The sequence below is a fragment of the Neopelma chrysocephalum genome, unplaced genomic scaffold, assembly GCF_003984885.1.
Source record: "Neopelma chrysocephalum unplaced genomic scaffold, ASM398488v2 Primary Assembly neopelma1_183, whole genome shotgun sequence".
Taxonomy (NCBI): Eukaryota; Metazoa; Chordata; class Aves; order Passeriformes; family Pipridae; genus Neopelma; species Neopelma chrysocephalum.
In genome coordinates, this window is record NW_020897845.1 from 108,121 (window position 1) to 126,063 (window position 17,943).

Here is a 17,943-nt window from a genome sequence, read left to right on the forward strand (position 1 = left end):
ATAATACAAGCATTGCACAGCCTTGAGACAATTTCAGCACATTTCAATCCAGAGTTTTGAGCTCAAAACATCTGAAAATAGCAATTTGGAAAAACAGCTGTAACCCCATCCAAGATACACTGTTATTAATGACAGTGGACTGGAACAGCAGCACTGGAACAACTCAAACAAGGTATTTCAGTGCTGAAGCTGCAGTGTTTGCCTTAGCACAGGCACAGATTCCCTGCAACAGTTCTGATGGAAATGTGAAGGATACACTCCTTACACACAGCTTTACAGCTCAACTGCAAAGAATAATTTCTTTACTGGGAGCCAAGTCAAGGAATCATAAACCAAGCCTGGAAACCTGGCATTTTTCCCAAGACAAGTCCAATTACTAGAGCAAGACAACAAAATATTTAAATATAAATGCCTGCAGTTTTTTGTCATGTGGTTTTGAAATATGTGAAGTGATAACATGACAGCAGTTTAAATGTTTCTCCTCCTCTCCATCCTGCTTCCCCTTTTAAATTTTTACAGAAGGGAGATTCTTGTAGATGGAGTTTTGCCACTGACTTTAAGGTCGTCTGATGGGAAATGGCTATGAGGAAAGAATCCTGCTCTGTGTGCTGTAGAACACTTGCACTTGCCAAATACATTTCATATTCCAACAACTGCTGTAAATAACTATTTTTTTTTTTTTTGCAAATCAGAGGAAGTATCAGCACCCAACTCCTTCAGCAGTCCTGATCCACTTTTTCCTTCAGAACAAATACAGAGTGCATGACATGAAGCATTTTTCCTTACCCGCTCTCGGCTCCACTCAAGAACCCTGCAACAGCCCCAGGAAGCTCAGACTTCACAATTAACAGATAAGATGACATGGCTGCAAAGAGAAGCAGGACAGATTTAGCAGAGGAATACCAACATCTCTGGCTGTGACAGCAGCACGGCTGAACCGGCGTGGTTCCGGCTGGAACATCCCGGCTCTGCATTAGACACCGCGGCACCAGAACCAGAATTTATTCTCTCACACACTTCCTTTAAAAATAGCTGCAAGTCCCTGAGTGTTGCACTGATGTCAGCTAATGCCTCCAAAGAGACTGTTACAATGTGAGTCTTGGAACAAGGAAAACATAATCCACAGGACTAAAAGGCAAGATGATATAATACACAGGTCTGACCTTTTACCTGGGAACACAGACCTACGGGCGAGAGACAGACGACGAGGCTGCAGGACTCCTCCTTCCTCTCCACAAGACATTATTAATGATGAGAGTAAAAAATATTTATTTCTATCAATACAATAGGCTTTTTTAATTACTCTGGTTTTAGTGTTCTTCAACTGCTGTTGTACTAAATAATTATATGACAGAAATTTATATACAAGAATAGGACTTCAAAGGGATTTTTATATGCTGCAAAGTTTGGCCCTCAGAGCTAAGAGGATTATCAGTGACAGACCCCTGATTCTCATGCTAAACCCACCAGCCAGAAGATCCCAGCAACAACATCAAGTGCAAAATATACAGGAACTGCCAATCAGAAGAGAAATTATTAGCTACTCCTACAAAAGCGTTGACTTGAAATTAAGTACTTATAATTCTATTCAGCAGAAAGCAATGATACAAACACATAAATCCAAAAACTCCTTCACTGTGTCAGTTTTCTCCTTTACTACATAAAATGATCAAAGGCATAAATGGGAGGGTTATTAAATTACAACTTACACTAATCTGACACCTTCACATACTGTTCATGTCACTTTTTCATGTAAGCAGCAAGTGTTTATACGAATCAAAAACTAGCAGAAAATTACTCAGAAAAATCAGCTTTACAAAGAGCTTCAACAAGTATCAAAGCCTACATGAAACTAATTTCCATCCTTCAGCATCCAGTAATTTTAGTAACTTTCCAATAAAAGTTTAGTTACATTTAATCCTTGACAAAAATTTATCTGTTGTGTTCCAATTTTACTGTTCTGTACTCAGTAATTCTGTACAATTTTACCGTGCCATATTTACTAATGCTTTAAAATTAAAACATACATCTTGGAAAGGTAAATCAGCAAACTTCCATAAGCTGACATTTGGTTTGGGGTTTTTTTTAAGGAATGTTTTGAAACTTAAAAGAAGTGTGGATACAGACACTGGTGTCCTACAGCAGTTACTGTTACATTTTCAAGAAAGGTAATGTGGTCTCTATAAAGAAAGCAAATTCTATTAATACAAAGTGACATCTACCTACCACAAGGATAAATTAAAACCAATTTGGCACATCACTAAATAAGGAAATATTCACTTCTTCATAATTAAAAGCACTTTTTTTTCCAATATTCAAGTGCATTTCCCTGTTGACACATAGCTGTTGATTGTGCCTGGTGAGCTATTTATCTGCTGCCCTGATTTACTCTCCTGTTTGCATACAACAGGATGTAGATCCAACCACAGAGAAGGCTGCAGCATGCATGTTTCTAAATCACCAGAATTTGTAAGTAAATTAACACAGTTTCTCACACTAAGCTGCAGGCAGATGCAGATTTCACCCTAATTTAAAAAAAAATAAATAAGAGGGAGAGGAAAACTTTGCCAAATTGTAATTCAACTTTATTTATCCACTAGCCCTCTTTCTTGTATGACACAATACTTTATACACAAGCAAGTCAGAATTTGCATGTATTTATGTCCTTCAGGAAGATTTCAAAACTGGTTCTTTTGCAGTCCCCGCTGCAGAAAGCTTTGAATTAATTTCCAGATCAGATTTCCTCCTAATATGCAATCTGTCACTCTGCCCTTGCATTCCTATTAGCCTCTGGCTAATCATTTGATCACTTATCCTTTGTTGTGCACTTACTCTTTGTTTTTAGGAGGAGTCCTATTTCACTGAATTCCACTCCTAAGGAGGGAGCCAATCCTGCACCAAGAAACTTGCATCTTTCTTCCTTTCTCTGGGCATATGGGAAACAATCTCACACAGTAGGATTTTCTCCCCCCTCTTTAAATTTTCTTATTTGTTCTACAAGATGAATAATTAATAATAAATAATTTTATTTCTACCCTGATGCCTAAATAAGACCTGAATCTCATACATAAACCTGAGCAGGATGCCCACAGTAAATACAGTTTAAAAAGCCAAATCCTGCTTTTAGTTCACTTACAAACACAATTTTAATTCTCCTCAGAGAAGCAGCTCCTTGTAGCTTTACTCAGTGTCAAGTGAGACACTAACCACTGTGTAACTCTGAGACACACTACAAAAGTGAGCAAAGAACATGGTTCTGTTTGGTGTTTTAAGGCTGAAACTAAACCAAGAAAAAACTAAAACAATACAACAGAATTTTGTCTATCGTATTCTAGGAATTCCTACTCGGGGAATAAAGTGCATTGAATATGACAGACAAAAAGTCCTGTATCCTTTGCTCCAAATAACAAATTGTACTTCACTTCCCTGACACCCACCACGAGCGAAGCCACGTCAAGTTACATTGTGCAAATTAAATGTCAGCCCTCATTGGCAGCCCTGATGTGGAACGGAAGGAAGAGATTACACAGCCACGAGACTGAACTGTGACACAAGTGAACACAACAAAACCCCACCGTGTGCTCTGATTTATTCCACTTTGAAATACTGACATGAGACATCTATTTTGGGACTGAACGAGACAGGTTTCCTGCAGAACAAACAGTGTGCAAGGGCACAGTCTGAGGCTTCAGCAACATGCAGATACAGGAAGTCCTGAACTACAACTACATGAGCAACCTTCGTATAGTCACTTCCTAATTTTCAGGTCCCAAATCTGCATGTATTATGCTATTTTTAGATAATTTTCAGTAGGCACCAGGAGCTACTCGATGGAGAACTAAGCAGTTCTGAACTTCTCAACAGGCCATAAACCAGTATTCAGCAGAAATCAAGATTATATTCACAGTTTATTATTCAACAGGCTCCTTGAAAGCAGCAAGAAACTACACTCTTAAAGTACGTATCACGTCATCGTGTTCTGAAGACTTGGTATTAGCTCTCTGACAGAAAAAAGATGTTTGATAAATACAAAATATATTTGCTTTACACTTCCATTATTATAGCCTGCAGTGCCACCATGAGCTGTGACTCTCTAGAAATACACATACCATGCATATATTACTCAGAATATCCTTGCTGTGCTACAACACTGTTCAACACTGAAGATATGTGCCCCTATCTGAAAAAACATTAGGTGCTGGAGAAAAGGGAAGCCAAGGTTATGTTTTTTAAAACTGTCCCCAAAATATCTCTTCTGAGGTAGCCCAATCTTAAAATCAAACATGTGGATGGCTTTTTGGTTACCAGAAAAAAGTGTAACTTTTTCTTATTGTCCTACCCAAAACGAGACCAAATGCTGAAGTCCATAGCAATTACATCAGAGAATACATATATTAAATTTATTTGTGATAAATCCCTTCAAATCACTTAACTAAACAAGCTGACCAACTTTTCTGAACAGTTTTCCCTCATCTACCACTGATAATATTAGAGCCCTATAAAGATGTTAAGCAGTGGGGAAAAATGGAAGCAAGCTCCCTTCCAACCTTCCCACAAGAGAAGACAGAAGGCTGGGAAAAAACCAGATTGGATCAATAAAACCACACAGGCTCCACAGCTCCTACTTCCAAAAATATTTGGGAGTCAAAAGTAGACAGAGTGATCTTGATTTTCAGCTGGGGGAATACCAGGTAAAACAGGGATTCCTCACAAATGTCTATAGAGAAAGGAGATAAATGAAAATGCTTGTAACTCTCATCCTCTAAAGAGTTCAGACAGGAAGATACCAAGTTTTCCCAAAATACTGAAAAAGATCAGAGGCTGAAGAGCAGAAATAGCAGAATAAACACTCCCAGTCCCTGCACACTCCAGCCCATCCAAGCTGGATCCTTCATATCAACTGCACGTGACAAACCCCTTTGGGCTCGTGCCTCCCTCTGCTGATACAGGGGTTGTTTAAAATTGAATCTGTCCTAATCCAAACAACGGGGCAAAGTTAAAAAGGAAAGCAGGGAAGGAGCTCAGGAAAGAAAGTGAAACTAGGGAGTATTTTGGGCAAGCTTCCATTTTTCCTGTTAAAGAATAAGAATGGAATAGGAAGTACTTCAGTGTTGCACTGAGCTTCTTATATGTAATTCAAATTGTGGAAACATCAGGACTGATGGATGGATGCCACTGCAAAACATCAACCATTTCAGCCCTCACACCACATGGTCTTAAAAGTCTGCTCTTTGTGTTTACTTTGCACTGAATCCCCCACATAGTCAATTTTAAGAAGTCTCTCAGTACCTTGATGGATTGTTTGTAATATTTCCTCTTAGTGGAAGCTTAAAAAAAAAAATCTTGGGATAATTTGTCTGTTTTAAAATACAGGTGTAGAATAGAGTGTGTGAAAGATGTTTGTTAACATGGACATATTCCGAGAAGTGAAAAATATTGTCAACTTCCTTGCCAGTCTTCATATTACGGACACTCATCCCGATGAATTTCTGCTCCCCTGCTTCCTTTTCCTTCTACCTTTATCTTTTACCCAAATTTTTTTGGAACTTACCTCTGGCAAGCTTAAAAAAACAAACAAAAAGTCCTTCTTATTCTATAGGGAACACTTGGGCAGCAGATTTATTACATATGTACATTTATGCTAAAAAAAGAGAAGTTTCCTACATAGTTCATCCCATATTCCATTCTGAAGTACAGTTGCGGGTTGGGATTTTGTTGTTGTTGTTGGTTTTGTTTTGTTTTTGTTTGTTTTGTTTGTTTGGGTTTTTTTAAGTTTTTTTTCTTTTTTATTACTTAAAGCAGGCTTAATATTCTTTACAGTGTCAAAACTTCCCAAAACTATTCACTGCAACAGGAAAACACGGGAGCATGGGTTATCAATTGTTAAATTAGTACAGGAGCTGACAAACCTGCCCTTAATTAAGGCAGCTCTGCACTGGAAATCCTCACTTTGAATCAGTCAGGATAATTAGGCTTTCAGGTCAAAAGCAAACCGCGCTGTGAAAACAAACATTTGAGTTTGTTTGAAAACAGAATTAGATTTCCCATACTTAAAGGAAGCTCAGTAATTTCTTAAGGTATTAAGGATGCAGGTCTCAGCACGTAGCAAACTGTATTTTAGTCTTCCATGATTTGCACCATTCATTTATTTTCAAAGTTGGTTGAGTATTGTTCTCTCTGCTTACAAAAAGAAGGTTATTCTCACCCACCCCCTCATTCTGAAAAAAAAATTTGCTCTGTTTTAATTTGAAACAAATTTTGTAAATACTTTTAGAACTAAATTGCAGAATGAATGAACTCTGGGGAAAAAAGAAAAAAAACACAAAAGAAACTAATTTGCAATAGGAAAACGCCCAATTAACTTGATAAAACAAGGTCTTCAGTCTCTGCAAGCAGTGACTCACAGAAAGCACACGTATATAAATTTGCATGGGGAGGAGGTAAGTTAAATATTTCATTGTTTACCCCACAGAAAAACAAAGGGAAGGGGATGTGGAATACAGCAGGAGAAGGCTGGAGGTTCCCGAGGCGCCGGGCTGCCGGCAGCTCTCCCGGGAAGGCGGCCCAGGGCGTGTGGGGCCGGGCCAGGCCAGCAGATGGTGGTGCTGCTGTTTTTAAGGATCTGCCTTTCCCGGTGGTTACGCCTCTCGATTCACTTCGGGACGCTTGAAAAATACGAACCACCCGAATGTAAATACATATTCAGGGTGTATTGCACTCACAGCGGGGTCTCTGTGTATTGTCTGTCACCTTGACTGTATTAACAGGCTGTAAAATGCAGCTACAGAACAGCATCGCCCATTGGAACTAATCCTGCAGCTTCCAGTTACTGCCTACAGCGTTCAGGCAGCGCCGAGGATAAAACAGCGCTCCAGGGACACGGAACAATCTTTTTTGCCTCATTACTTTTTCTTAGAAAGAAGAGAAACCTGTACCTATTGAGGACATGTGAAGTGCAGAATATGGAAACAAAATCGGCAAGCACCAGTTACAGAAATTATAGTGAATTAAATTGTATTTATACTAGAAAGTAAATAATTCTTTGTAAAATTAAGATAGCTGTCTGGAAAGCTTAGTTCCAAAGAATGACTACCTGGGCACAAGCCAAGGCAGGTGAGTTACTCACACTGACCCACAGCATCCTATGTATCTCAGCCTATCTGAAGCAATGGAAAAGAAATAAAACCCGTTGCAGAAACTCCTCACATGGACCCACCCAAGCTACACGTCTGCACTGCAGGTTCTACTGGAGCACTTAATCCCGCTGCTAATAAATTTTAAATAATTAGACTCCTGCTCTCAGCAGCTTGGGCTGATGTTTGTGTGTATCCCAGCCACCAGGCCCCATCTCCAGCAGCGGTGACCTTGAGCTGATGGCAGCCCGCAGCCCTGGGAAGCACGCTGGAAAACTCCGCATGCTTCCTGCTAGACCTCGGCGCTGGAGATTTGTTAGTGTTGGCAACGGGCTGCTCTTGTGCAATACTTCATTGTGTTTGCCTCCATTTTTCCACCAGCCTTGCTAAAATCAGCCCTTCTCTGTCTTTACTACTTACGCTGCAAGATTCCTGAAGATTTTCTCTCAGGCACGCGGCTCCTTTTCAGTCACATCCAGAGAGGATAATTCTAGAAGGAGAAATTACTGTCTGCCTTCCTCACCTTGGGATAGCACCTAGAAAGCTCACAGAGCTTTCCTAGCAGGAGAGGGGGAAGGGCTTTGGCCCCCTGTGCCTCATCCCTCACTTCCTAGAAACACAAAGCTATGAAAACAATAGCAGGGACTCCGTCCAACTCCAGCTGCTCCTGGGAAGGATGACACGAAGAGCCAGCAGAGCCACAGAACTCAGTGTTTTCGATAGCAGCCTCCCTCCCTCCCCGTGTGCCTCCAGGGCTACAACTTGCCCTCTCCTCTCTTTGAGGGCACCTGACAGGATCTGGAACCCTTCAAGATCCTCTTCTGCACAGCAGGCAAGAAACGGACATTGGGAAGATCACGCCACGGAAAGATGTGGGTGGCAGGAAAGGGTCGGGAGGAGCGGATGGACAAACTGACAGCCCGGTCGGTGCAATGTGATGGTCCCCCTCCCTCACGTTCACTTTGCACCCACACACACAACTCACCAGCCCTTTCTAGAACAGGGCAGTTCACATGTAACCAATCACTAGGTATTTACATTAAAGGGCTGCTGGATTGGGCCAAAATGCTGACAAATAGAGCAACATAAAAATTAATAGCACTGGCCCTCCCATTCAACCTTTTGGCTTCCCTTTATTAACGTTGCTAGAACAAGAACATACCAATTATGAGGAAAGCAAGGCAAATCTTCTCCAAGTTTAATCACTCTAAGCTGTACATATTCTATAAAGTCTTTAAGACACATTACTAAAATTACCTTAATTTACATTTGGATATTGCATTATCCTGATGCATCCTTAGTTAATCCTTGGTACTTAAATGGATTTTGGTATTTGATTTGTGTTACTTGAATCAACATTACAAAGTGTTCTAAGGGATGATTAAAAATCTGCAGGAAAAGTTGAGCACTCTTGTTAGAGACACATGTTAAAATTCCAAGAAGTGCACTTGAAGTAATTTTTTTTAACCTTTGAAATTCCAAATTTGACCAACCAGTGCTTTCCTGCAGCTGTACAAAATTTTTTATTTTTTTTAAGTTAGATATCCTGCTAGTAGAAAAATCAACTTCCCTATATCCTGCCAGTAGAAAAAAATCAATTCCCCTATCTACACAAATCCCTAAGTGCATGCAATTAGAATGTCACATTCAAATTTGCACATTAAGCTTTCTTTTTAAAAAAAAAGCAAAGATGACAAATTGGAAAGCGTAACTATTAAAATGAATACTAAAACACTCTCTCCACCACAAATTAATGTAAATCACTTCTGCACTTAAATTATTTTTAGAAGAGATCAGACAAAACTGTAAAAAAAGCCCAGAGCAGATGCAGATAGTGACAATAACTCTGGTAGAGTTGCTTATTTTAGCCACAAGGCATCTTTCATTATCTTATGCTCTCCCATCATTTGTGAAATAAGACACCGTATGATGCAACGTGCCCAGGTCTGATGATGGAAGAGGTAACAGAAAACAATTTTATTTTTAGCCTTACTCTGACATCAAAGATGTTGACAGAGTCTGGATGTCTGCCCAACAGGCCCTGCGCTGATGGTCCCTTCAGACAGAAAAACAAAGAGAGGGGAACACCTACCAAAAGGCACTGTGGGCAGAGCCCAAGTTTTACACTTAATCCCAGCATGGATCCCATTCAAGGACAAACTATACTCCACAGTTTCACCACTCCCATTTAAAATCTGCAGAAGGACCAGAAAGACAAGAAAAATTCCTTTCTTTCCATGCAGTCCTTCAAGAGTCAAGGCCCTGAGAAGTGAATTATTCAACCTTCCTTATTCTTTTTTAGCAGCCTGTCAGCCTGCAGTACAGTCACCCTCAAAATTGGTTCCTGACACAGTGCTGGCCTGGGCTGCAGCATCACAGGGCACTGCCAAAGGTGGTGGTTAAGGAGAGAAATAAGGCAGCTGGAGCTCTGCTCCCAGAAAGAGCTCTAAATCCTAAAGAGAAGCTGTGACAGCTCCTTGCAGTAACAGAACAACACATCTGCTGTGTAGGAGAAGGTGCCAGAGGCCCAACTTGCCACCCAGGCTTCCACAGATCACCCACCCTCACAGCCTGGGGCATGTTTAGCACTACCAACACCAACAGATCCAAGGCAGGAAAGTCAGCTTTCTCTCTTCAGTGCATTTGAAAACAAGCCATCCTTGCAAGTGAATGTACTGGATACATAAGCCATCTCAATGAAACCTGTTGCCCTTGGAAGCAGAATCACCAAACCAGAATTTCTGAAATCTTCCATCAAAATGAGGTCACTCAAAATATTTGATAGAAGCATTTCAACTTGCAAACCCCTGCTTTTTAATTAGTTTGACAGAAACCCATTGGTTGGCAAACCAGGCCCAACTTACAGGCAGAGAAAGCCACTACAGAAGGTGGAATAAGGAGTTTGGTAATATCCAGCACGCACTAGTTTGGGGCTCTAGAGTTACTGAGCTGAATTTTATTAAAAATGACACAGAGAAGGTTATGAACTGCAAGGAGAAAGAAATGAGAGTCATATTTCCTTTGACCACAGAGTCTTGTACATGATCCCAGAATCTCCAGAACCTGCACTGTGTATCCCTCCTCTAGTGCTGTATTTAGAGATCCACTCAAATGGGAAAGGAAATTAAAAGATTTGTTCATTGCTACAGAACATCCTCTAAAACCTGTAGGAATAAATAGTCCTTACTCTTGGAATTAATATGGTCACTCCTGCCTAAAATTAATGCTTGGATTTTTACAGCCATTTCAAATGGGCAGCTTTTATTACAGTAACTTTTAGCATACAGAAATATTCCAAGTTTATCATGAAAGCAGTTACTTGGTCTAGTTCTAGACGTCTACATAGTGACAAAATCCAGCAATCACTGCATTGTCTGGACTTGACAGGTAATCCTACAGGAAAGAACAGCACTGGAATGCTGTTTCCTTCTTCTGATGTACGTGAACATGTGTATCTTCTTGGTGGTAGGGGACAGAGGAGGGAGCTTTCTCATGACTCCCTCATTTAACAGAAAATATCCAGAACATTTAGAGCCAAAAAAATCTAAAATTGTTCTGTTAAACACTGTCTACTTTCAGACAAATAATTTCTAAGGGCAATACTACTTAGTGACCATCAGATATGCAAGCATCCCTGAGTAAGAGTTTAAATACAAAACCAGGTAGTGTAATTTTATTAAGCCACGCACCAAGGAAGACAAAATAAGGACAGTGTAAGAAGACAGCCCAGCATATGTCAGCATATCAGCCCACATGAGCTAAGTTGGGAAGATAAACAACTTCCCCAAATAACAAGGTATTGAACTAACAGAGGAAAAATAGGCTCCCATTAATGCAGAACATATGAAACATCAGAGCTAAGTAAATATTCAGTTGTTACACAAATCACTAAAATGCATAGGCAGGTTCCAACAGCAAAACCCAAAACACATGATCTGATAAAGTGCAGCTACCAGAAACAAATGTACAGAACAGCAGAGCAGAGATGCTGCTTCCTCAGCCCCTTCCAACCAGCAGTGCCAGCTACAATGGATGTGCTCCACATCCTGGGATGCAGCAACAGGCACACAACCCAACCCCAATAATTGCCCCCATCTACCCCATGACTACAGTCCCTCTGCTCTGCATGGTCACATAAGCCTTTCCTTTAAGTTTTCTGTCCTCTTAAGAGCACTTTAATTTAATTATTGCCTTTGGTGTCTGTGGAGCTGTGTAGCCTGTAGAAGTTATACTCCACACAGTTAATATGGAGCATCTGAAGTTTCTTACCTCCAATATTCTGGATAATTATTGTAGTTGCAACCAGGACCTATAAAAAAAATTGATTTCTTTAGAAAGGGTAAGGGTAACTAAAATCGTATGTCCCCAGCAGCCATAAAACACATGTGTATCATCTTAACCAGACCAGATGTGGCAGCGATAACTAGTCCTGAGAGGAAGGGCATCTTCTCCTTAGTGAAGAGTTTAACACATGGAAACCAACACAATCTAAAACAAACATGAAAGCAAAAATGTCCTCCCTGAAAATCAGGCATTTTTATTCTGAGATGACAAAACAAGAGTAGTAACTCAGTGAAGTCTGATTTGCAGAAGATCAGGGGTTTAAATCACTGAAAACATATAAGTGCATCCTAACTGATATCAGGTGAATACAAATGAAAATGATCATTTAGCTATGAAAAGACAGACAGCAGAGATTTGTACAAGCTCAAGAGCACTTCCTCACTCCAAAAACTTGAGTGTTTTTAACTGTCAGGGATGTCATTGTTCTTTTAAACTTGCAAACCAGACAGACTTTTCTTTAGCGTTTGTGATTATTCATACTGGGCTGATATGGGAGCAAAAAATGATCACAGGCTACTAAAATACTTGTCTGAATCCAAAAGAAAATTAACTTCTAACTGAAAAAAAAACCTAAAAGCGGCTAAAAAGTTTTCCCACTGTTTTCTTCTCAGTTCAGTTCTAAAATACCACAATCATCTAGTGCAGTTTTTCTTTTTACCCACTGCTCTTCTTGATGTAGCAGAACACTCCTAAATGAGTGCTACCATTAAGTCAACTTGGTAAAAAAATTAAGCTACAGATGTGAGAGTAAGAAGAAAAACTAATTTGTACTTTTGAATAAAATCTGAAAACAGAGCTGCCATTTTTTTCAACTGATCAACTAGAAAATCATTTCAGATTTTAAATTAATTCAAAGTCAGTTCAAAAGTCACCAAGGGGAGGAAAAAAAACCCTAAAGTATGGTATCTTGGAGTTTGCCATACATGGAAACAAATACTTCACGCCTTTGGAAAGGGAGAATCAGCAATCTTCCAATGGCAGAAAATTTCCATACTCACAAATCTCAGAAAAATATGTTTGAAAGAAAATCACCATAAGGTTGAGTAACTGTTCTACTTCAAGAGTAATTAACCAGCCAGTAATTAGTCAGCCTAAGCTGTCAGTTCAAGCAAGATCCTACAGTGGTCTGACTGCATCATTCCCCCATGAGTGAGAAAAAAGCAAAAGAAAAAAAGTCTGTGCCTGACTGAAGTGAGAATTGTTCAGAGACAGATTAGAATTCAGAATGGTTGTGGTGAAACCAGAAAAGCCTAAAAATCAACCAGATCAGTTAAAAGCAAGGCATTCAGGAAGATCTCAAAAATATGATTTAGAGTTATTAGACTGCAAATAGAGAAAACAGTCTGAGATAACACAATCAGAAATAGCAAAGCCTCTTTTGCAGGCAAGTTTTAAGAAAGTTGTATAAATATCAAAGATGCTTCAAGACAGAAAGATAAGTGTTCAAGAAAAGTGTTCATCAGGAAAACTGGGTGAACTTTGGTTAATTATTTTAGGTAAACAACAGCTTCCCAACCTAAAAATATTCCGGTGCTCTCTATGCACACTGAAAATAAAAGATAATTTTTAGCACAAATTATTTAAACTGAGAATTATGAATAAGTATATTGGGGAGAATTAAAAAAAATTACTGCCATTGGCTACATAGTGAAGCTGTGAAATTTCTTCGTTTAAGCTTTTAAATAACAGATTAGACAAACATCTGCCAAGATTGGTTTATGTATGTTCACCCTGGGTTCAGGGCAAAGGCAAACTAAGTCACATTTTAGTTTGTCCTTAATATCTAAATTTCTGTGAGCTCCGCAAGGAATGGCTTATGGTTAATGTGTCCAGAACAGCTCCAGTAAAAAATAACTGCATTTCATACCTTGCTAATATCAAGGTTTATTATCTCTTGGGGTTGATCACTTCAGAACTTTGATCAATAAATATTGATCCTCAGACTACACTCATATCTGCTTATTCATGCTAATGGAAGTCTCACAAACACCTGATATCTCAGCTTTAATTCTCGGTTCCATTAAGACATAAAAAAATCAGACTCCAGCCTGATGAGCAGAACTAATTAAAAAAAAATTTACATTGTTTCAGTAAAATACTAAAATCATACACCTGGGTGGTAAAACCTGCTTTTAGTTACTGAAACACAGAGCATAGAATTCATAATAGTAAGTATGCAGTACTCACAGGCAATATTTCCTGTGCACCCAGTATTACTGGATAACATTGTCTGTTAGGAAAAATGGATCTAGTGCACACCTAAAAAAGCACAGCTAAAATTCTGATTACTCTTATACCAGAAATGGTTAGTTTACTGGTGTTTTTGTTGGGTTTTTGATTGTTTGTTTGTTGGGTTTTGTTAGTGTTTTTTAATCATAAAACAACAAGTAAGAAGAACTTATTAAATAAAACAAAAAAATACCACGCACGAAACGTACTCTTAGTTGTTCCCGTTGTGGAAATTGCATGAAAGACAATCCCTTACCTTAGATCCCTATGAAATGCTGGAACACCAACAGAGGATCACTTACCTGTCCCTCAGCAGTTTCCAGCCGAGGTACGAGGGGACCGTAACAAACGTGAGCCCAAGTGCTGAGCCCACTGGACAACAACGCCAGGGAGCACATTTGTACCCACGGCTACAAACGGACACGCTAAAGGCAGAGCAGCACAAAACCTGGCGTTTTAAGGAGGGTCTATTTTACATTTAACTGAAGTTTGGGCTTCCACAGTCCGGACACACAAACTGAAACCCAGTGGAAAGCTTCAGGCTGCAACAGAATTTCCAGCACACTGAGGCATCAGTAATTATACAGCTTATTTCATCTATGCCTTTTTACGGTGCTTATCAGAAGCACGAGACCAAGAAGGAAAAGAGAGGTAAAAATAAATACTCACCTTTCCAGTTGATCCAAAGGCAAACAGGCCAAGGTCTTCATAAGAAGTGGCAGCTGTTAGTAAAGAAAAAAAAAATTTTTTTTTAAATTTTTAAAATATTTCTAACTTCAAAATCGATTGAAAACTCTATCTTTGCCTTCTTCCCCCTTTTTAAATGAACATAATTCAGGTCAAAAGAGCATTCTATAGCATTTTTTATTTACAAAATGGCTTTTATATATGCCTGTACTCCTGCTATAAAATACAGCTCTGTGCTCAAACATTCAGAGACTCAAAAGAAACTCAATTTAATATTTAAAGTACTAATATTTTAAAAATAACAGTCATACATTAATGACAAACTGCCTTCTTCCAAAGACTTTTTCCATAGGGGAAGAATTATGAAATTAGCCTCAAGAATTAGATATAAGATATTTCTATATTTTATTTCTTAAAAGAGGACATTTTTTCTTCTAAATAAAGATGACAACAGAGGATAAATTTTCATCTTTCTACAAATATAAACATCACCATCTCACCAGCTTTTAAAAATCAGGCACTATTTGTTTTTAAGAGAGCTGAAGGTAAACACCTTCCTTAGTTGAAATCTATTATTAAAAAAAAAAAAAACAACAAAACAACAGCAAAGCAAAACCCAGAACAAAACAAAAATCCTGCCCTTACCTGCACTCAACTTACATAATGACATTAAACCAGCCTGTGGTTTCTTGTATAATTTTGTTGGGTTTTAGCTGAAGCTCACTTCTAATATTGCTGGTAACTCAAAGCTATCCCTTCTCAGAGAGAAGGAAATCATATTAAAGCCTTTCATTGTTATCCTGTATTTTGTTATTAGAAACTCAAGTGATATCAAAGAGATGAAAGTTCCCTGAGAAAACCCACTCACTTTCTCAGGATATAATGAAATGGCCCCACAGCTGTAAACGCCTCAGAGGGTAAAAATTCATCTCAAACCCACGTAATTTTACTGTCACAACACTTGGTTTCTCTTCCTTGGTTCTGTTTGGTAAAATACTGCTCCTACTCCTGTCACATCTTAATTTAGGGCCCAGCCCTGCAACCTGAGCTGCTGGGGCAGCCCTTCACACCTGAGTGAAGCCCCACTGCAGTAAATGACACGGGACATGGGAGACACAGAGATCAGATGACAGGACTGGAGCCTCAGACTCCCAACTGCCCGAGATTAGGTGGTTTTATTTCACTGGAGTTCTGCACACAGGCAGCAGAGGTGGAAAACAAAACAAAAAAAATAAAATCAAAACGAACCCCAAACCTAACAAAACTTCAATAATTTTCTCACATGATTTTCTCAGTTTCACATGCTGCTCTACTACTGACACCAACACACTACAAAAAAATAAATGAAATAACAGATTAATTTTAAAAAAAATTAAATGAGCAAGAGTCAGCTCTCAGCATAAACCTGGATTATCTCTTAAACCTCCAGTTACACGAATATGAGTTATATACAAATATAATTAAACAAGAAATAGGTCTTACTAAATTTTATCTTGCATTTTTCTTATTTTTATTAATAAAGTTGTTGATCACAAGAAAAAAAAAGGGCATTTTAGGCAGCCAACTTCGATGGCATCAAAAAATAAAAATCAGTAAAATGTTAAACACATTTAAGAGTGAGTTGTTTGTCCCACATGGCGACAAATACACAGCATACATGTATGAGGAGTTATCAGCAAAAAGAACTGACAGCTTTCCACACAATTCCAAAACAGCAATATGAAACCTTAGAATAATTTCTGTTTCTGCACTCAGTTTAGTTCTGTGAACACTGGAAACCCCTAACACTTTAATTGCATTACTTTTGCGATTTCAAGAATATGTGGATCAAAATATTAAGTACAATTTATATAAATAAGCTCTGCCTGACTGGTTTAATTTTTATCATGTCATTAACACTCCATGGAAATTATCCCTTTAAACGAGAAGTGAAATTGGCAAGTATTGCAGCAGCAATATTTGTGACTCACTCATAAAACAAAGAAAGAAAAAAAAGCCACAAAGCTTCAAAGTATATCCCATTTAAATTCCCAATTCCTCTGCTTTACAGAGCAAGCTTAGCCTTTACCAGCCCAAAACAACACAGGTCATACACTGAATTAACAGAAGGAGAAAACACTGACTAAACTAATCCCAACACAACACTTGACACTTGGGAATATTTTTTTTTGCTAAGCCTTTTGGTCTACACAAATCACTGGATTTTGTCAAAGTCCAGACCAACATAAAGAAGTGTCTTCAGTTATTCAGTTATTTTTAAACTGCAACTAAAATGCTAGTGCTTAGTAAATCCTGGTCTCTGTTTAAAATGGAATTCATTTTTAGAGCTTCCTTTTCAGAAGGTATTTTATAAGTCAGCTTTTTCCTAATGAACAGTTTACAAACACTTTCAAAGGTTTTTCTTCAGCCCCCTTTAAATTTTTCTAGCTCATTTTTAATATAAAAATACTAAAATTTCTTTCTCATTTGTTGCCACGGATTAAGCTTGATACTATAAGACTGTTCACAAATGAATGTGGATTTTTTTAAAGAAAAACATTTAATTACCTACTTTGGAATCAAACGTACTTTGTCAAGGTACAAAAGGTCATATTTCCCACTTTTTAAAGACAATGTTCAAAGGAAAAACTCAGAATTCTATCTAACATTTAATTACTTCAATAACTGACAGTAATTATAGGGAATATAATCTCAGATCTTATTTAAAAAAAAATAAAATAAAATACAAAAGGTCATAAATCCAGCAAACTTATCCAGACATAGTTCTGGTGCTGGTCCTACCTGTCAGCATTGGGTTATAATTAATTATTAACTGTAAAGTGCTCATTTCAGACAAGAAATACTTCATCCTGTCACTTCAGTGGTGCTCCTTGCTTTCAGCTGTCTGCATCTTAAAAATGCTTTCTTGAGGTGGACTGTTGCTTTGGACAACATTCTCACATATTAGGTGTCTAGGTTCATACCCAAACTCTTCTTACTTCAAACAATTTAAATCCTTAGTTTTCCCCTCTCATCGTAATTTAGGTGCAAGGAACTCTGTAATTATTATTATATTATTATTATTATTATTTCATTATTATTTTACCATTTACAACCTAATATCACTTAGTGCCTATGTAATACAGAATTTTTCAGCCTGAAAGAAGAGGTAAAAAAAGGCCATACAAAATTACCTCAAATCCACCCTTTTTTTGCTTCTCATGTACATTTCTACCTACTTGTTTCAGGTTCTGATTCCTTTCTAATAAGCAGAGCTCCAAGAGGAGAAAAGCATTACCAGAGACTTAATCCCAAATAATTAAGCAGCCAAAAGTATCAACCATAAAAGTAACCCTACCTCTGAGGAGTGTTTTTTAAGAATGTGTGAAGAAGATCACTGGACAGGTGAGGACAGGAGCAGCAGATCTAAGAAGAATCGGGAAGCAATCATCTGAGAGACCAAAGGCAGCTAAAGAAAACAAAGCCAAGGAGGAAAGAAGGGGAAGCTTTCTCCCACCACCTTTGAAAAGAGAGGAAAACAGATGAGAGGGAAACAATAACCAGGTGACTG

At 38.4% G+C, this 17,943-nt stretch overlaps 1 protein-coding gene across 2 annotated transcripts in view; it reads right to left on the reverse strand.

Annotated features, from left to right (window-relative positions):
* SLC38A6 (solute carrier family 38 member 6) overlaps positions 1 to 17,943 on the reverse strand; it is a 41,167-nt gene that overhangs the window by 21,578 nt on the left and 1,646 nt on the right. For both annotated transcript variants that reach the window (XM_027702378.1, XM_027702377.1), the window contains exons 4-6: positions 14,376 to 14,428; positions 11,403 to 11,442; positions 787 to 865 (exon numbers count right to left, since the gene is read on the reverse strand). In XM_027702378.1, the coding sequence (XP_027558179.1) occupies positions 787 to 865; positions 11,403 to 11,442; positions 14,376 to 14,428 (172 nt within the window). The remainder of the gene's footprint in view (positions 1 to 786; positions 866 to 11,402; positions 11,443 to 14,375; positions 14,429 to 17,943) is intronic.